Consider the following 17,966-nt stretch of genomic DNA (forward strand, 5'->3'; position numbering starts at 1 on the left):
CTATCAAAACTGTCCTGACTGTGGTGAGGAGGGAGGGTCTGAGGGAGGAGAAAATAGTGTTATAAGAATAACATGAGACATTAATAGACCCCTCTCTCCTTGGTTCTGTCTTTCCCTCCTCTTCCTTCCTTTTCTCATACACCAGCCTGAGCCAGTGATCAGAAAAAGAAAGTTAAAGTTGACAGAGTTGAATAGAATAGAATAGAATAGAATAGAATAGAATCAATATACATCAGTGAGTACTGCTAAGTACATTTACTCAAGTTCTTCAAATAAATGTATAAAAGTACACAGTACAGTATATACTCCCCTGTCCTCTAACTTCAAGGATGGATGAGTTATATAAAAATGCATGGAAACCATAACCTTTTAATAGACTAATGTAGAATAATGAAAAGAAAACCACCAGAGATAAACTATTTTATACATGACCAAAGACACAATATCAGTTTAACATACACTGATCAGCAACATTATTAAAACCACTGATAGGTGATGTGAATAACACTGTTACAACGCAATGATAAGCTCAGAAAACTTCAGTGTTGACCTTCATATGGTCATTATTTAGACACCTATGTCGCTGATGACCAGGCAACACCTCCCATATGGCAACTGCCATCCTTAGCAGGACAATACAGTACAGCATGCCACCACAAAATAATGCTTAGAAACAGCTCAGAAAACATAAAATGTTCTTAATCCGGCCTCCAAACTCCCAAGATCCCAAGCTGATCAAGTTCCGGATAAGCTGGAGATCCCTCTCCTCAACCCAGAGGACATTAAGGCTCCCACTACCAATGTCCTGTTGCTAGACACCATCAGAAGACACGTGACACAAGGGAGACCTACATAAGATTAGGTAGGTGGTTTTAATGCTGTGGCTGATCAGTGTATGAGTACTCTGTTTACCACAGCACTTGTAAGTTAGTCCTGTCAGTTTTTCAGCACCAAGCTGATGCAATAACCCCACCCAATGGCCTGAGCCAATGGCCTGAGCCATCCTTCCTCGACTATTCTAGTCTATTACCATAGAGTCTCTAAATAAACAAATTACCGGTGAGGTATTTTACATTCCTGTCCTGTACTACAAATATGAAGGTAGCAGGCAATAACATTTTAGTCTAACAACAAATCTAGCTGTAATATACATTAGCTCAGTCAGTTTAGTCTGAGCCCCAACAAGTAACTGAACCTGGGCCCCGCTATAACAAATGTCAACAAAAAAATATTGCTTAGATCAAATTAAAATAATCAACATAGGACATGAATGTTTCCTCCAGCCCTGCCAGTAGGGCCTTCAAATATTAATCTTGGCATGAAGGATGAAAACATAAGATTTGCATTTGAGCTATTGAGAGTAAGTAACTGAAAGAGTAGTGTGTGTGTGTGTGTGTGTGTGTGTGTGTGTGTGTGTGTGGTGGGGGGGTCTTCCCAAGACTCAGGGCTTGTGTTTTTACAGCTGCTACAAGCTTGGGCCCTCCGTAGAACTATCCGGACACACATATACACAAACACTTCATATGTAGGGCTAAAGTTATCCTGCAGGGGTAGTGCAGTGCTGAGAGCTATGGGTGGTGGTCTACGATCGTGGTATGTCAACCTGGGTGATCAGGTCACTTTGCTGTTTTAGGGTAGACCAGAGGATCCATTTCTCAGATGAGGGAAGAAAAAAGCTTGGGAGCAGGAAACGATGAAGCAGATTCCTCGGCATAAGAGTGAAATAAAAGGGCACGTAGTGTTAGCTTAGCAAGCTCTGAACGCGTAAATCTGACTGTAATTCCAGAGGAGCCCTCTGTGTTTAGAAAAACTGACATTTTTTTGTGCAGAGCCTGACGAGCAAGAGAGAGGGAGGGAAATGGAGCCCTTTCAAATATTCTGGGTCCGAGTAAAAGTGGATGAAAAAAAAAACGGATAAAGAAAAATGCAGCGTGAGGGAGAGGACAGGAAGAAAAAAGCAAAGGGGGGGGGGGGGGGGGGGGGGGGTGAAAAGAAGACAGGGAAGAGAAGAAAGAGGGAGAGCGAGAGATCTGATTTCCACAAGGGAAACTTGGCCATTGTGCAGCAGCATTTCTGAGGTTTATGGGAATCAGGGGCCGTACAGTCCCAACGGTGCTCTTAATTTTTAACACAGAGTTCTCTGTTTAAATGCTTCCAGCTGCCCCACAACACACTGATTCCCTGATTAAGCAATGGATAAACAAAGGGCACAGAAAAGAGATTGTGCAATATTAGAAAAGTGTGCTGAAAACACTGGAAAAAAATCATGCTGCTTGTACTCGGACAGCCCCTGCTCTCCATTTTCCTCCACTTCTGCTAAACACAAATGGCTCCAGCAAAGAGACTTTTCTATCTCCTCCCATTCTGCTTTTCCTTCTCTCTCTCCTCCTCCTCCATGCATCATCCCCTATCCCTCCCTTTTTGTCTGTTCCCCAGAGGTGGGAAAACAGTCTGGATTCATTAACTGCAGCTCGGTCTGTCTGAAACTATGCTATAAAAAACAACACAGCATAATTGAAAAAACAGAACCAGCTGCCTTATTCATTCACCCTCCCTCTCTCCAAACAACTTTTTTTTTTTTAACGTGTTTTTGTGTTCATGTCTCTGCTCCCAGTTATTCTAAGAAAAACAAGTGCATGTCTAGGTAATATATCTAAAACATATTCCTAAATGAAGCAATGCGAGGCAAAGTTTTTATAGCAATAGCTATGTGCCGGAGCAGAAGAAGCAAGGCGCATGCATCTTTACATCTTTATGAGCAGCCACTCGTGTACTACACCACCAAGAGGAGATCAGAGGTGTAGTTCAGTTAGGATCCACCAGGGCCACACAAACCTAAAAGGAAAGAGACAGCATGACTTGAAGGACTAAAGAGCAAAGACTAAAATGTGCGAGAGGTGGGGGAAATGAGGAGAGTGTGGGAAGCTTAAAGCGGCCCAAGTGTTGAATGGAAAGATTTGAAAATGTGCTGACTGGCTTGCCTTTTAACGGCACATGACCTCTTAAGGAGATTTCTCAGGCAAGTGTCCGTCCACAGCAGACTGTGGCTCGTTGTGCAAGCGTAGCAGGTAGAGTGACTCTTAAGAGTACAAGCCGGTGAGTGAGGCTTAGTGGCAGCTCTGGGATCAGCCCTCCTGTGCATAGCATGGAGCATCGTTTCCTACTTTTTGGTGTACCTTGGTTTAATTCCTAGGCTTCCAACAGGGACAGATTTCAGTAACCATACATTAGCACAAAGAATGCCCAATGATCTCATCCCTCTTCTTATTTTTAATGCAGATTTGTTTTCACCGATCAGGCATAACATTATGAAGTATTATGAATCTGGAGGCCAGGTCAACACCTTGTGCAGCATGTTTTTTGAGTTGTTCCTAAAGTGTTGTTTGTGTGTGTCTGTGTCAGGCTGCATCCTGCTGGGGATGGCTGCTGCCATCAAGGAGTGTCATTGCTATGGGGTAGGGGTGTCTGGTCTGGTCTAGGTGGGTGCTACACATCTAAGATCCACATCCAACATCCACATGAATAAATGCCAGGTCCAAAAATTTTTTGCCCTTTCACTCTATCACTATGTGCATGTGCCCTATCGTTAACTTGGTTCCACTATTGGGACACCCTTACCCCCCTGGACGCTCCCATCTCTCCAGAGATCTACACAGCACCCCCCTGGACCCCGTCAATCCTGAGTGAGGTGACTTGGGACTACCGGTTCCTACCAGCACCACATGCCTCTCTTCCACTGTCCATCCTTCCACATCTTTGCTGTACGTTGTTCTCCCCCCTCTACTCACTGAGGCGTAGCACTGCCCTCCCTGCCACACAAGGTCACTACACTCAATAAAGATCAACAAACTAGCTCCCAGGGAGGGCCGGTGATGTCACACACACACACACTGAAGTGACAAAATACTTTAATTTTGTGGCTGATACGTGTATATACCCTCACATAAGATGGTTGGTCACTGCGGCAATTAGATGCAAACATGCAAATATGCACAACATGCAGGACGTAATTAAAAAATGTTTGACAAGAAAGTCATTTAAAAAAACAACAACAAATGTTTAAAATGCACTATGGATGCACAGTGAAATATTATTTATGAATGTAGGGTTAAAGTCCTACCTAATGAAACCATTCATTGCCATGATTGTATTACTGAGCACCAAATGAGAATTGCACAGTGTTCAAAATTTGCAGATTAACATTAAATCTTGGGTCCAGTGCCACAAACAAGTCTTTATGTTATGAACAGTCAAATGATGAACAGATGATGATTAGATGATTGAGTGTGGGAGTTTTTAGGTGTAATGTTTTAAAATGGAAATGAAATGGAATTTATTTTAGCCAGTATTAAGTGTTTGCCAGATATGAAGTGAGTAGATATGGATGGATAATCCATTTTGCCGAGATCCCAGGCAAAACACATTCAGGAGCCCAGATCAACTAAAAACCAACCAACAGGCTAGCAGTCAGCTACCAGCTACCAACCAACAAGAAGACACCAGCTAACTAGCCTAGCAGTAGGCAGTATACGACACAACACTGGGGTTTTCAAGTAGGCACCTCCCTTCAATGATGTTTCGTTAAGTTAAACTTTCAACCTTTGAGAGATTAGCTTAGCACTTTTTACTGTTGTTCAACCAAATACACAATTGTGTTGGTCGGGTGTCCAAGCTACCTCTCTACCTCGAAGGGAAGTGGTGGCATGAGGATACAGACCCTGGTTCAGGTAGGAAATGAGGGTGGGGGAGAGATGGGGGAATAGGGATACAGACTAGGTTCAGGTAGGGGATGAGGATTGAGGATACAGGACTGAACCCCGACAAACAAACGCAAAATCAAACTACCAAACAGTCCTGCCCTGAACATGCAAACCAAACCATACCCAAAAGTAACATTAAATTAAAAATACAAAAAATAAAATAAAATAGGTTTCTAGCATTTTCATGCTGAAAACAGGACTAAAGAATGCCAATATCCTTCTGAAGGTGTTGTCTACAACCAAATATCAACAATAGTATATTGTTGCTTTTAACTTGTTTCACTCTTGATAACCTCAGATATATTTAGCATTAGGATAGGATTTGTGGTTTAATTGCTGTATGTCTGACAGTGACTTTGAGTATTAGTATAAGTAAGAGTATGTTCCATGAAATTTGGCAGAAGAAAGTTGGACTTTAAAAAAAAAAAAAAAGAGGGAATGTGACAAAAGTGAGAGTGCAGGGTGGGGGAGAAACATCTGGACAAGTCATCTGAGGCATACTGAGGTCATGAGTCACTCCAACCACATGTGCATCATTTCCTGTATGTTCACTCCCGCCATTGGCTGCCGCTGGCTCCTTCCATGTTGACTGGAATCATAAACCTGCGCCTTCTATTCTGTCACATTCACATGCCAGCAGGCTGTCCAAAAAACCCAACTCATTCCAAAATTATCGTCTGGAACACATGAGGAAAAGCCCCCATTAGGACTGTGTATTTCATTCACTGATGCTGTTTCAGGTATGAAAGTATGCAGCCTCAGTATTTGTCTAAGGCATAATAAATATGAAGGTCTGTCCCATAGTTTGTATCCGACATCCAGCACCTTCACTCTTCATGGATTAAATTAAAACACCTTCAAACATCATCTGTCTTTATTTCAGGGCGTCCATGCCGAAAACAGTAATACGGTCACTTGGATACATACAGGATGTGCAGTTCCCTTTATTGGCTTCCTTATTTCTCTTCTAATCCCTCATCATCTGTCATGCACATCCTGTCCTTGCTCCTCAATGCAGCTAGTTCTCCATTTTGTCGGCGTGTGGGTGTGCACACATGTGTCTCGCAGTTTTGTCTCAATGCGAGCGCCGCAGTGTGCGTGGGAGTGCGTGTGCGCGGAGGACAGGCGTGGGGAGCCCAGCTGAAGATGCTGGAATTTCCTGCAAATTCTTCTGGTTCTTAAAATTGGCGGGCCAATTTCTGAGCCGCTGAGGTTCTGGTTACAGCTGCGTGACTACAGCAACAGTGAAAATTCTTGCTTTTTAATTTCGTGAATGTGCATGAACACATGGTGTCACTAATAGACGAGCTTTTTGAGTAATTCTGTTTTTCTGGCAGTTGTTTTCCCGTCCATTATTCTGACTGATTAAGGGATGTACTGACTAATGTGCTAATAACAACTGTGACAATTTTTGAGGCCAATAACACACAGAGAGATGGAATAGGCTCTCTTGAAAAAAGCCAAATATTCCCCAGTCCAATCATGTCTGATATCATCTGGTTCAAAATCAACACATTTCCAAATGAAAGCTATACCAGCTCCGACTGTCACTATTATGCATTCATTCATTTATCCATAATGGCGTGCACTGATGCAGTCATTTCTGTTTTCTTAATGCATTGTTTAGACACAGGGTAAAGAATATGAACGAAGACAAGCTGCTGAACACTGAGCAGATGCTCGTTCACATTAGAAGCACACAGAAACAGAAATATGAGAGATAAGACTGTGCCATACAATTATATATAATTACAGCACTAATGCATTATTTTAAGCCTTGTATGCAGAGAAATGAACCTTAGCTAGGAACGCTGCTTTTGAGTGCGCCCATTGGTCTTTCCTTTGACCTCATCAGATGCCCTGCTTCTGACCTCCTCCATAAATGTTGCTCTTCACCCTCTGCTCAGACATGACGAAAATTATAGTTGCCAAAGACTCTTTATATATTTCTTCAACATTCCCTGTTTTACTCACCAGTTCACATAAATTTATTTATTCAACTGCCTTCCTCTTGTTTGTGTATCTCCTAAAAGTTAAGGGAGCACAGGGAGACTGCCTCTAATTCATGTCAATGTTTTTCCATACATATTATTACATCTTATGAGTTATCCTTCCATGTATATAGTGTATATTGCTCGCTTTGTACATGTACAAATCTTAATTGAATTTAATTGTCTTACAGCTATTGTACTGGCAGTTTTCAAGAGTATTTTTTTAAGGGCAAATGTGGTTGTGGATCAATAAAGTCTGACTGAGTGATTCAGAAATTCAATGTTGCTTTGGTCCAAGGCAAAGTCCCTGGTTAAAGTTTGCAGAAGTACATTTATAAAACACAAATCAATCATTCACATCCCAAAAGATAGTACAACAAGGAATCCATGTAAGCAGAAAAAACAGAGCATGGCATGGCATAAGAAAACCGGGCTTGGAGCGAATAAGGATAAAGGGTAGGAGGGGAAGCAGGATGTGGGTGTGGATGTTTTTGACCTGCAGGTTGCTTCCACTGAGAAACATGCAGGGAGACACGTGCACCTTCAACCGTGCCCTTTGGATGTTTATGACCCCGTCTTTTAGTTTCGTTTTTACGCAGGGAGATGACTCTCTCCAGTATTTCCTGAAATGAAACTTAAGCTGTGGAAACACACATCTGTTTCTAATGAGTTGCTGTAAAATCTGTGACTCAGAGGTTGGGAATAGAGCACAGAGAAACAGAGCGGAGCTAAGGATATGTTTACATTAGACTTGTAACACATGTAACCTTTTAATGTACAGATCCCGCTTTTGTTTCCCCTCAAGTAACTTCAAGCTCACACAACTGCTACGTAGAACACACAGGTGAATGAGAATTAGTTTGATGATGGTCTCACAGAAAAAAAAAATATTCTAACTGCATTTCATTTCCACAAACAAGGCCCACCTGCTGCAAGAGCAGTGAGGTGAATGGGAGCCTGCTGTGCCATCTTTCCGCATCTTCTCCTTTAACACGCAATGAATGAATGCATCAAGTCAGTAACTCGTTTCAGTCAGACCTGCATGCATAAAATAAGTAGTTTTCCTGGCAAAATCCTACAGCCCTAAAAACTGAGCTTCACATATCCTCAAGGGTTCAACAGATCATGAGCTAGCAACAGCGTGATGGTGCAAAGCGTGTCAGTCTTTTACCCACCTAATTGCATTTTAAGTGGAGTATCTGGAAATACAATGCACCAGAAACACTTTTTCCTGTGCGATACAATGTGTGTGTGGAGAACTGGACTGCATAGCATTTTGCTATGTAAGCTGACTTAGACTATGTCTCGCTGAATGTCTCTGGATGGCAGTGGGTCAGGAGTTAGGGCGGTCGTCCAATAATCGGTTAAAGATTGGCGGTTCGATTCCACCCTATCCCTAGTCTGTCCGTTGTGTCCTTGGGCAAGACACTTAACCCACCTTGCCCCCGGGTCTATGCTCCCTGATGTATGATTGCGAGTGAGTGATGTTGGTGGTGGTTGGAGGCTGTAGACGTGGACTGGCAGTCACATTTCCGTCAGTCTGCCCCAGGGCAGCTGTGACTACTGACGTAGTTTACCACCACCAGGGTGTGACTGTGTGAGCGAATGTATAATGCATACAACTGTAAGCGCTTTGAGCATCTGGAAAAGCGCAACATATCACTGTGTGACCTGTAAGGGTGAAGTTGCTGCTGCTGTTGTAGTGTACTCACGGTGCAAGCTGAGGGATATGTTGATGACTCTTTCTTCTGTAAAGCTCTTCAGATTGGGGATCAAGGCACATTTGAGGTGTGTGGACGAGGGGGAGTCTCCAACGTGGATCCAGCAGACAGTTTCCTTGGCATAAAGGAAGTCCATGGCTGTGGTTTGTTTGGTGCTGGTGGACAGCAGACTGTGGACGGTGGTGCCACTTAAGGATGTGGCTTGGATGTTCTGGGAATTGGCAATCAGCAGGACGGGCAGGCGGTCTACGGGCACTGGAAATGTGACGTGGACAAAACTATCAGTAAAAAGGAGGATCATAAACAGAACATCTGTAAAGTCAACCCTGTGCGCAGTGGTTCCTGCTCCAGTCTCGTTAAACTTACCATTCTTGGCCTTGCAGGAACGGTTGTCTGGCTGGGACAAGTAGCCCTCCACACAGGAGCAGGCGTAGGAGCCTTCAGTGTTAGTACAGGACTGACTGCAGGTCCCATACACGCTACACTCATCAAAGTCTAAAGCACAGAAACCACAGATGGTCTTATTACTCAGTTAATACACACTACAACAGAACAAACAGAGGATAAAATAAAACATAAAAAAAACTTCCCACAGATGGTATATAAAAATGCAGATCATTATTCACTTTCAATGAAACTGACAACACCATGTTCGGATGCAGAGCATCTCATGCTCAGTTTGTTTTTGTCACACTTGCTTCATAATTCATTAAAGGTGTAATATTCCATTGGCTTGTTGCAAAAAATAACCACTACACCAGGGGAGCGTTAAAATCATTGCTCATCTTTGCCAGTCACTCTTCAGATCTCAGCAGACGTTGAGGGTACAGAAGTGTTCAAAGAAAGCTTTTACAGGAAATCCTCCGCACTCCCTGCCCCCTCAACTACCCACTGTGTGCTTTTCACTTGGTTTAGTTTCTCGAAAAACTTGAGTGTGTGATAGAAAACAAAATGTTTTACAGAATCTTTTTCAGTAAGTAGTTTTTTTCCGTCACTGCCGGGAGCATGCAGCAATGTGTTGCTGCATGCAGAGATATTAACATAAAGATGGATTGTTGTGGCTGTAGGAGCCGTAATAACTATATATATTTGAAAGTATTCCATATAAGGTCCAAAGGGTGTGACTATAATTAGGTACCTATCCTTTCTTGGCTTAGGTGTTCCACCCAACAGTTTTTGACCACTGAAGCGGCATTTGGATGCAAGAATTTTGTACAGTCAATTTAGACTGTAGTCAACAATAAACGGGCCGATTCGTCAATGTCAAGGAGTCTTGGACTATGTTTTATTCACAGCGTGTCAATCAATTCTTGTGTGGTAACACCTCAGTGGCTTAAAGTGTTTGTTTATCCAATGTGTGTGGTATGACACCACAGGTAACACTGAGAAACAGTGGGCGGCCAGGGCTTATAGGAACTTACCTTTGCATGTCTTCCCATCAGCGCTGATCTCATAGCCACTCTTGCAGTAACAGGCTGGCCCCACTGGAGTAACAGCACAGTTTTCTTGACATCCCATGAGGGAGCAGTTGGACTTGTATTCTAAGAGGAAAAACAAACCAGAGGAGGGGGAGATGGGACAAAAATGAATGCAAGAACGCAAGGAATGAAGAGGCTTTTAATCATGTTTGTCTTGTTACTGACATTGTAAACACTACTTCAAGGCTTCTAATTGAAGGTGGATTTGTAATAATGCATCCAACGTTTCACTATAAATCCTCAGATTATAATGTGGTCGCTCAGCTTTTATTCATCTCGCTGAGCACGGTGCTTAGAGCTCGCCTGCAGGTCTCAGTACAGATGCTGCTGAAACTGCCTCTATTAAAGGCTGAGGAAGGAGCCTAACTGAATGAATAATGGTGTGCATTCCTAAATTGTTGAACTTCCTTCTCTGTAGTCTCCTCCTGATAGAAAGGAACATATGGTATCAATAATTAAAAAAAATGTTTGCTCAGTTTATTATCCTCCAAACACAGGAACTAACTAAAATGTCATTCTCAACGGAAAACACCTTCATAAATAAAAATAAGTGGTCCACAAAAATGTGAGTAACACATCAGTGTAATGCCAGTAAATAATTAAAAAGTTCAACAACAACTTTTTTAACATTTAGCCTTCAGAGAAAATGTTCAGGACATGTGGTCTTTATTATGTTATTTTGGACTTTCATGTCCATGACTGTATTTTTCCAAAGGTGACTTGTGGGATGTTTGTCTGTCACTTTTGAACAGTTGTCAGTTTGGCTCCACTGTCGACAGTTCTGGATATAAATTAGGACCAAATTTCGGGTAAATGATTTCCAGAACAATGGACAATAGCAGCTGGTCAACATAAAGTATCTCACAGCCATAAAAACGAGGGATTCTATGGAGGTTGAACAGTTATACTGCATTTGTGTTATGATCATGCATAATAAACCCATTGCAAAAGGCTGCCTGCAACACAAAGGACAAGAAAATTCATTCTGTTTACTGTCACATTCAATATTTACATGGCATGTGCATACATCCCGGCTAGCTCAGTCAATAGAGCATGAAATTTTTAATCTCAGGATCATGGGTGCTCCACAATGAGTGACACGTTGGGTGTGGTTCCCCGTGCGGGATCGATACAGTATGAACTCATACAGTCGACACACCATTTGGCTGAAAAAGTCTGAGTGTGTTAATTTAACTGCTGTGTATTTGGTGGTGAGGTTAGCTAGCTGAGGAAGGAGATGTGAGAAAAATTTGGCATGTATATGTACATATGTGTAGTTCAATCAAGCAAAGTGAAGGTAAACAATGCTAGAAACATGACATGCTAGAAATCAAAGTGGTGACTACAAACTGAATTCTCAGTGGGAAAAAAAATAATCCATTGTTGACCCCATTTTCATGTTGTAACACATCTATCATTATAGTTCTATCATTATATTCTATCATTCCTGTCCAGCTATTAAGTTATCGTAGGTTGGATTCTTCCTTTAAAAATAAGATGTACTGCAGATGTAAAACGAGTGAATGCAAAAAATATAGTAGAACTCGGCAAACACTTCTGTAGCGCGCTCAGAGCCAGTACCCTGACTATCGCCAGGGCTACATACTCATTAAATACAGAAACATAAAACTCCACTATCACACCTGCTAGTCAGCTGACAGACTGCATGATGGAATTTCAATTGAGTTTTTTTAACACTGCACGGCATAATGAGTCATGGTCAAAGACACAGCCATGTCAAACCAGGCTGAGATCTATCAGTCACAAGTGATTCACTTTGCCCACAGACACTGGCAGAGTGTTCAAACTAACAAAACACCACTGAAGAGTCTCAGGAATCTCCTCTTCAAGGCGCAGTTCTGTTGCAGTACCATGCACGCTTTTGCACTACTGACCAAATAAATGCCCTGATCAATAATGAAGTTCAAGTTAAACATAAATGTTTCTTGATCAGCTATAAAAAGCTAAAAACTAAACTGTATAAATCTGGAGATTTTTCTGCATTTTTAGCCAATATTCCAAACTCCAACATCGTAGAGTTAGAGCATATAAATCCTGCCCTGCTGCCAGTCCCTGTACAATTCTGAGGTTTCACAAGTCTTAATGCTATACTCCAGACGCTTGCTGAGATAACCACAGTTCAAATTACAGACATGCCCGGAATTTTCCAAAACAAGTCTGAGCACTGAACAACAGAGATGGGTTTAGAAAACCAACATGGCCAACAATGTAAACAACTTACAGTGACACACACAACTATTTATTTCAGAGCAATTAAACTATATAAAATATTCTATTTTGGTTAAGTATGCAAACCATTCAAGTCAATTAGATGACCCTTACCTCAAACACCCTAGAAAAAAAAACAAAAGATGTTTCAAGAACATATGTTTTATACACGAGTATACACACGGATAAAAACTCTAAGACTTGAAGCTATTGCAGCACCAACTTTAACCCTAAAACCCAAGCCTCGGCCCAAAAAATAATTGCTCAGCCCTGTATGCACTACATGTTTTTGCTTGAGAACTGGTGCAATTTCACATGTGGAGAGAATTTTGTCCCGACTATAAGGTGAAAACACACACGCTGTGCAGATGTCCAGTCAGGCTGAAAGTGCATGAAAATTTCATGCCTTTTCCAATGCCTCTCTGCGTTTCTTCAATAAATATTTCATTCCAGCTCTTTTCTTAACTAATGTAGAAGAGAGATTTAAAAAATAAAGAAAGAAATAAAGGGAACGCCTCACAAAAGGGAAAGGTTGAAATGTAAATGAGCAAGGTGGTGGTGGTGAGGATAATGAGATAAGCCAGTTAATGCTGATTCTTAGAGATAATATCTGAGAGAATAAGATAATTAAATCATCTGTTCTCATTTAGCAACAGACGGACATTGCGCCAGCTGGAGTTGAGAAATGCGGCATTTGATAATAATCAAGTTGCACAGAGTAATGCTACAATGCTACAATGTCCTCTAGCTTCTCAGATGTTTACCGTATAAGACCACCTGAGTTAGGACCAGTTTGAGGGAGATACTCAAGATACACAACCAAAGGTGGGTATTAGGTCGTTGCGCACGTTTCAGGTGGGCACCACCCAAATTCTCACTAGTGATTTTGAACCAAAGAAGCCTCTTAGATGACCGACCAAAGGTCTTATGAAACCCAACGAGTCCAGTTGCTTGATGATGTGCTGTCAGGATATGACAGGGCCTCTTTGGTTCTCCACACAGACTGCTAGCCGGCAAGCAACCAAAACCCACTCAAATGTGATTGGTCAATCACATGAAAAGCGGAAATCTTGTCTCATGCCTTTAGATGTGTTGCATTCAAAGGCATATACCAGATTTGCACAATTGTGTTCTATTTTTCATTACATTATCATCCGCTCAGTCAGCACATTCTTTTAAAGGACATAACATTCCTTAGACTCATCATAAAGTACTTCACAGTTTCATATTTCCTACTTCCCCAAATCAAAAGGAATATCTTCATAGCTCAGGCCTTGTTCCACATTTGCGCACATACAGTATGTCAAAAATACAGTTGGCTGGGACACAGTATAGGACACATAACTGCGGAAAATAACAGATTCAGAAGGATACACGGCTCGATAACACTAGTGTGGTAACTCAATCTTTTACAGTGACTTTACCATTCAGACTTTGGCCTTCCAACACAATCTTTTACATCCATGCTTCATATCTTTTAAATGCATACAGTGACGAAGGGGTTTGAAGCAATACCTCTGCAGTGTGGCCCCTCGTCCCAGCCATCGGTGCAGTCCGGGGCTCCATTGCACAGTTTGCTCATGTGGATGCACAACTCGGTTCCTCCACACTGGTACTCGTTGGGAGGGCATCGGGATATGGTGCTGTGTGGACCTGAGGAAAGACGTAACATAAACATGGTTAACTGAAGAGGTCAAAGGTCAAAGGGCATGTAGATTCCCAATGTGTTTAAACATTTATCACATAAACATTTACATTTCAATTCAAGTTTATGAAAGTAATCAGTAAAATATACAGTATTACCTCCGAGAACATAAGGCCATCTTTGAATCATCTGCCCAATGGATGTCTCTTTTTTATGTATTTATTAATTCAAACAAATCATTATGAGTAGTTACATATAATGCTAGTTTGTATTTTATGATAAATACTATACAGGGATGACATTATTTAAATAATCAATGGCATTTTCAAGCTATTATTCAAAGGAACACTAAGACTCTGACTGATTCCTTGCACATCTGTTATTTTTTTCCCCCAAATTATTGAAAACTATTTCCCTGTGTTGCCTACATTTTCTTATATCACCTTACAAATTCAACTTTGCACGTGGAACTGTGTATTGTGTACGTGATACATAAACTTTGAAATGAAAGTTTTTTTAAAGGCATTTCTGAAAGGGTTCTGTTGATTCAGGAGAAGTCTGTGCGCACCTCTCAGTCTGCTCGGGTTGCCACTAAGAAGCGCTCACAGCAGGAATAAATACAAGTGCAATGTCAAACCAAAATGGATACCAAAATTGCACTCCATCACCTATCTGTTAACACACTTCCAGCTGTGCCACTCCATGTACCCCGTTGCAAGAAGGATTGTCTGGAGCCATGAAAACACACACAGTTCAGCACCATGTATGTGATATTTTTATCCTGGTATCTTTCACAAATGCCTTGTCTCTTTTCTTCTTGTCTTTTTCTTCCATTTTGTTGTGACTATAAGCTGTTCAGTAAAGCAGAAATGCTTTTAAATCTATCTTTATAAAAACATGGCGCCTTCATGCTGCTGGTGGATGGCAGACTTTCTGAAAGCCTCTGTGTGGCTGACAACATATCTGTCAGACTGAAGCAAGAGATATGTTTCTCTGCTGTCTCCGCCAGCGAGGTCACGTCAGCCTATCCATTCCTTAATAGCTGTGGACAGCAGCACCACCGTTGTGCGTTTCATCACCAACCCTCATTTTCCCCCGATACAAGTCGGAGCAAACCTGCACTGGCAGTAAAACAAACACTTTGGCTGTGAGTACACTAACAGCAGGAGACATGGAGACTTTTTTCTGATTGCTTATGAGTGATTAAACAGTCAACTGGCAGAACTTTGAAATATTATCAGACAATGAATTATTAAGGTAGATTCCTCCACATGGTAACCTGCATGGAGTGTACTCGTAATCAGTACCTACCAGTGAGCAAATGGACGAGGAGGACTTGAATGCCCTGACACTCTGCACAACAAAATAAAAAGATCTTAATGCGTATTTAAGGAATGAAACATAAACTGTCATCAAAACTGCAGATTAACTACACAGATGAGTCACAACATTGAAACCACCGACAGAAGTAAATAACACTGAACCATTTTGTGACAATTCAGTGTTCTGCTGGGAAACATTTGGACCTGGTATTTATTCATGTGGATGTTACTTAGACATGTAACACCACCCTAGACCAGACCAGACACCCTCACCCTATACATCACAGAGACACCCCTACATCATAGAGATGGATAAAGTATTTATCTATCTATCATAGCAATGACACTCTTTGATGGCAGCAGCCATCCTCAGCATGATGCAGCCTGACACAGACACACACACAAAAATGGTTTAGAAACCACTCAAAAAAACATGAACAGCACAAGCTGTTGACCTGGCCTCCAAATTCCCAAACTGATCAAGCATCTGTACAGCATCTGTAGGATGATCCACAGAGGCCCCTCCCCTCAACCAACAGGGCCAAATTGCACTCACTAACATCATTCTGTTACCAGACACCACAGGACACCCTCAGAAGACCCATGTCCATTCCCTGATGAGTCACAACAACTGCACAACAGAAGCAAAGGTCATTTATTTAATGACTGAGCCGACTGTTGGGTAACTATCTATTTAGGCACTAGCTTAGACCAAGTATATGAGGAACTGACTCAGAGGAGTGAGTAATCAATCTCTTGGTATATTCGCTTTGGGGGATTACAACATGTTGTCATGTCAGGAAATTTAACAAGTTGGGAGACATGGTCCACCACATCCTGTCCTCTGCATTTGGTTCTCTTGTGCCATGTCTGTTTTCTTGTACTGGTGTGTTTTCATCATCTCTTCCATAAAGGTATACTCATGTCTTCCTGCTCTCATCCTCATCATGGATATACATTCATTAATTCATCTGTCCTGCTTGCCAACTTAACAGGCATGACCACGGGGCAGACGTCCAAAGCACCACTGTAGCAGTAAAAGAGGGCCGCTGAAGAAAATTGGGAGGAACTACAAACACACCATTATCCTAGCTTGGAGTAGTCAAATGACTACCTTCACTGCATCTGCAGCACACACACATCCATCCCAGAGGCAAAACACCAACAGTAAGCACATCACTGAACTGGCACGTAGACCTGGCGTACTGTAGTAGTATGTGAGTATATGAGAGAAAAAAAAAGACAACATCTTGGGTAAATATAAGTTGGTCCGAAACCATTCCTCTTCTAAAAAATACATTTATAAAACCTTAAACTGGATATAGAGAATATACTGCTAAAATCCTCCACAGAGGGCTTTTCTCCTTAATGACCTTACTGCTGAACTGTTTTTCTTGGATGAAGCTGCCTTGCCTTGTGACTCTGACGAGACTTTTATCCACAGTCTAATGCCTCCAACCTCTGTCCAGCATACTTATGCATGCCCACAACTTTATTCAGTATCCAACAGCATTTATTCCCATAGCACTGTCATAAGCAGTAAAACTACAGCTCATAATAATATGCAGAACATTCACTGCACAGTAGGATAAGGGGATGTTTCTGTTAAACATTTGGGATGTAGATGAGAAAATGAATACCACTCTCACATGTGCGGAGCAATCATGAACCTAAAGCCAAGCCTAGAGACCGGAAGTTAGCCTGGATCTCACCAGAATTACACATACCTCTGAAGCTCACACACTGTCAGGCTAACATTTTTTTGTTTGTTGTTGTTTTGTTTGCATACATGCTAAAACACACACACGCACGCACACAAAAAAAATCACCTCTGTGACTATCTGTTGGCGACCACTTTCCTGGCAACATTGCAGAGACAGTAAAGCTGCCCTCTCGACCAGGAGAAAAAAGAAACACACTATTAAAAATTCATATCATATGATTCAGCCAATTTCGTTTGCTTTTTCTTCTTTGTTCAATGCATGAACTTTGTGAGCAATCATCCGTCTCTACTTAGCTCATCTCTCTTTGCCGTTGTGGAAAGTAGCGGTTGGCTGTCCTTCCTCCTCCTCATTACTCATTCTTTATCTTCTCCCATGATTTTTTTCCTCTAACATCTGCTGACCCATTTACAGAAAAAAAATATATATATATAATAGACTTAGCAATGTGTGGAAAATGAACACAATAAGAAACCAATCAAGAATCAAGAGAGAAGGAGACAGAAAGCAGAGAGCAGACACAGAAAACCATGTGGAACACCTTATCCACAGGAAGTGGACAGAAACCTCACAAGGCTTCATTCTTGTGTGAGCTGGCAAGCAGGCGGTGGTGCTGCACTGGAAAAGGCATTGACAATTTGAATGAGACAGGGTCTTTTATTCAAAATTCCTCTAGTGAGAGCGAGCCAGGTTAGCAGGCATTGGAGAAGTTTCTGTTTGCTCTATTTCTCTACGCTGCATGTTGACTAGTTCAGTGAAAGGTCCACAGAGCCTTCTGTGGCTCATTTACGGCACCCATGGAAAAAGAAAATGATTTTGGCGTCTCCATCACTGATCCACACAAATTATCCTTGTGACTGTGCTAGTGGTTGAAAAGTGTGACTTCTGTTTCACTTAACAAATACGAGGATGCACCAACTTCAACTGTACTTAAGTCACCACAACAGCCACACAAAGGCCTTCTTTTCTAAGCATCTATCAAAACAAGAGTGCGACACGCAGGATTTCAGACACCTTGCACGAATGGGGTCTTTAAGCCATTCCACACAGAGGTAGATCACATGCACTTGAGTGAGGGCATAAGGGGGTGGCAGTGGTG

General features: G+C 41.8%; 1 protein-coding gene across 6 annotated transcripts in view; it reads right to left on the reverse strand.

Moving 5' to 3' along the window:
* Positions 1 to 17,966, reverse strand: part of LOC125006744 (low-density lipoprotein receptor-related protein 1-like) — a 96,578-nt gene that overhangs the window by 51,239 nt on the left and 27,373 nt on the right. For all 6 annotated transcript variants that reach the window (XM_047583074.1, XM_047583072.1, XM_047583076.1 and 3 more), the window contains 4 exons: positions 13,695 to 13,832; positions 9,894 to 10,013; positions 8,839 to 8,967; positions 8,464 to 8,727 (listed from right to left, as the gene is read on the reverse strand). In XM_047583074.1, coding sequence (XP_047439030.1) covers positions 8,464 to 8,727; positions 8,839 to 8,967; positions 9,894 to 10,013; positions 13,695 to 13,832 — 651 coding nt within the window. The remainder of the gene's footprint in view (positions 1 to 8,463; positions 8,728 to 8,838; positions 8,968 to 9,893; positions 10,014 to 13,694; positions 13,833 to 17,966) is intronic.

This window comes from Mugil cephalus, chromosome 4 (genome assembly GCF_022458985.1).
Source record: "Mugil cephalus isolate CIBA_MC_2020 chromosome 4, CIBA_Mcephalus_1.1, whole genome shotgun sequence".
NCBI classification, from domain to species: domain Eukaryota; kingdom Metazoa; phylum Chordata; class Actinopteri; order Mugiliformes; family Mugilidae; genus Mugil; species Mugil cephalus.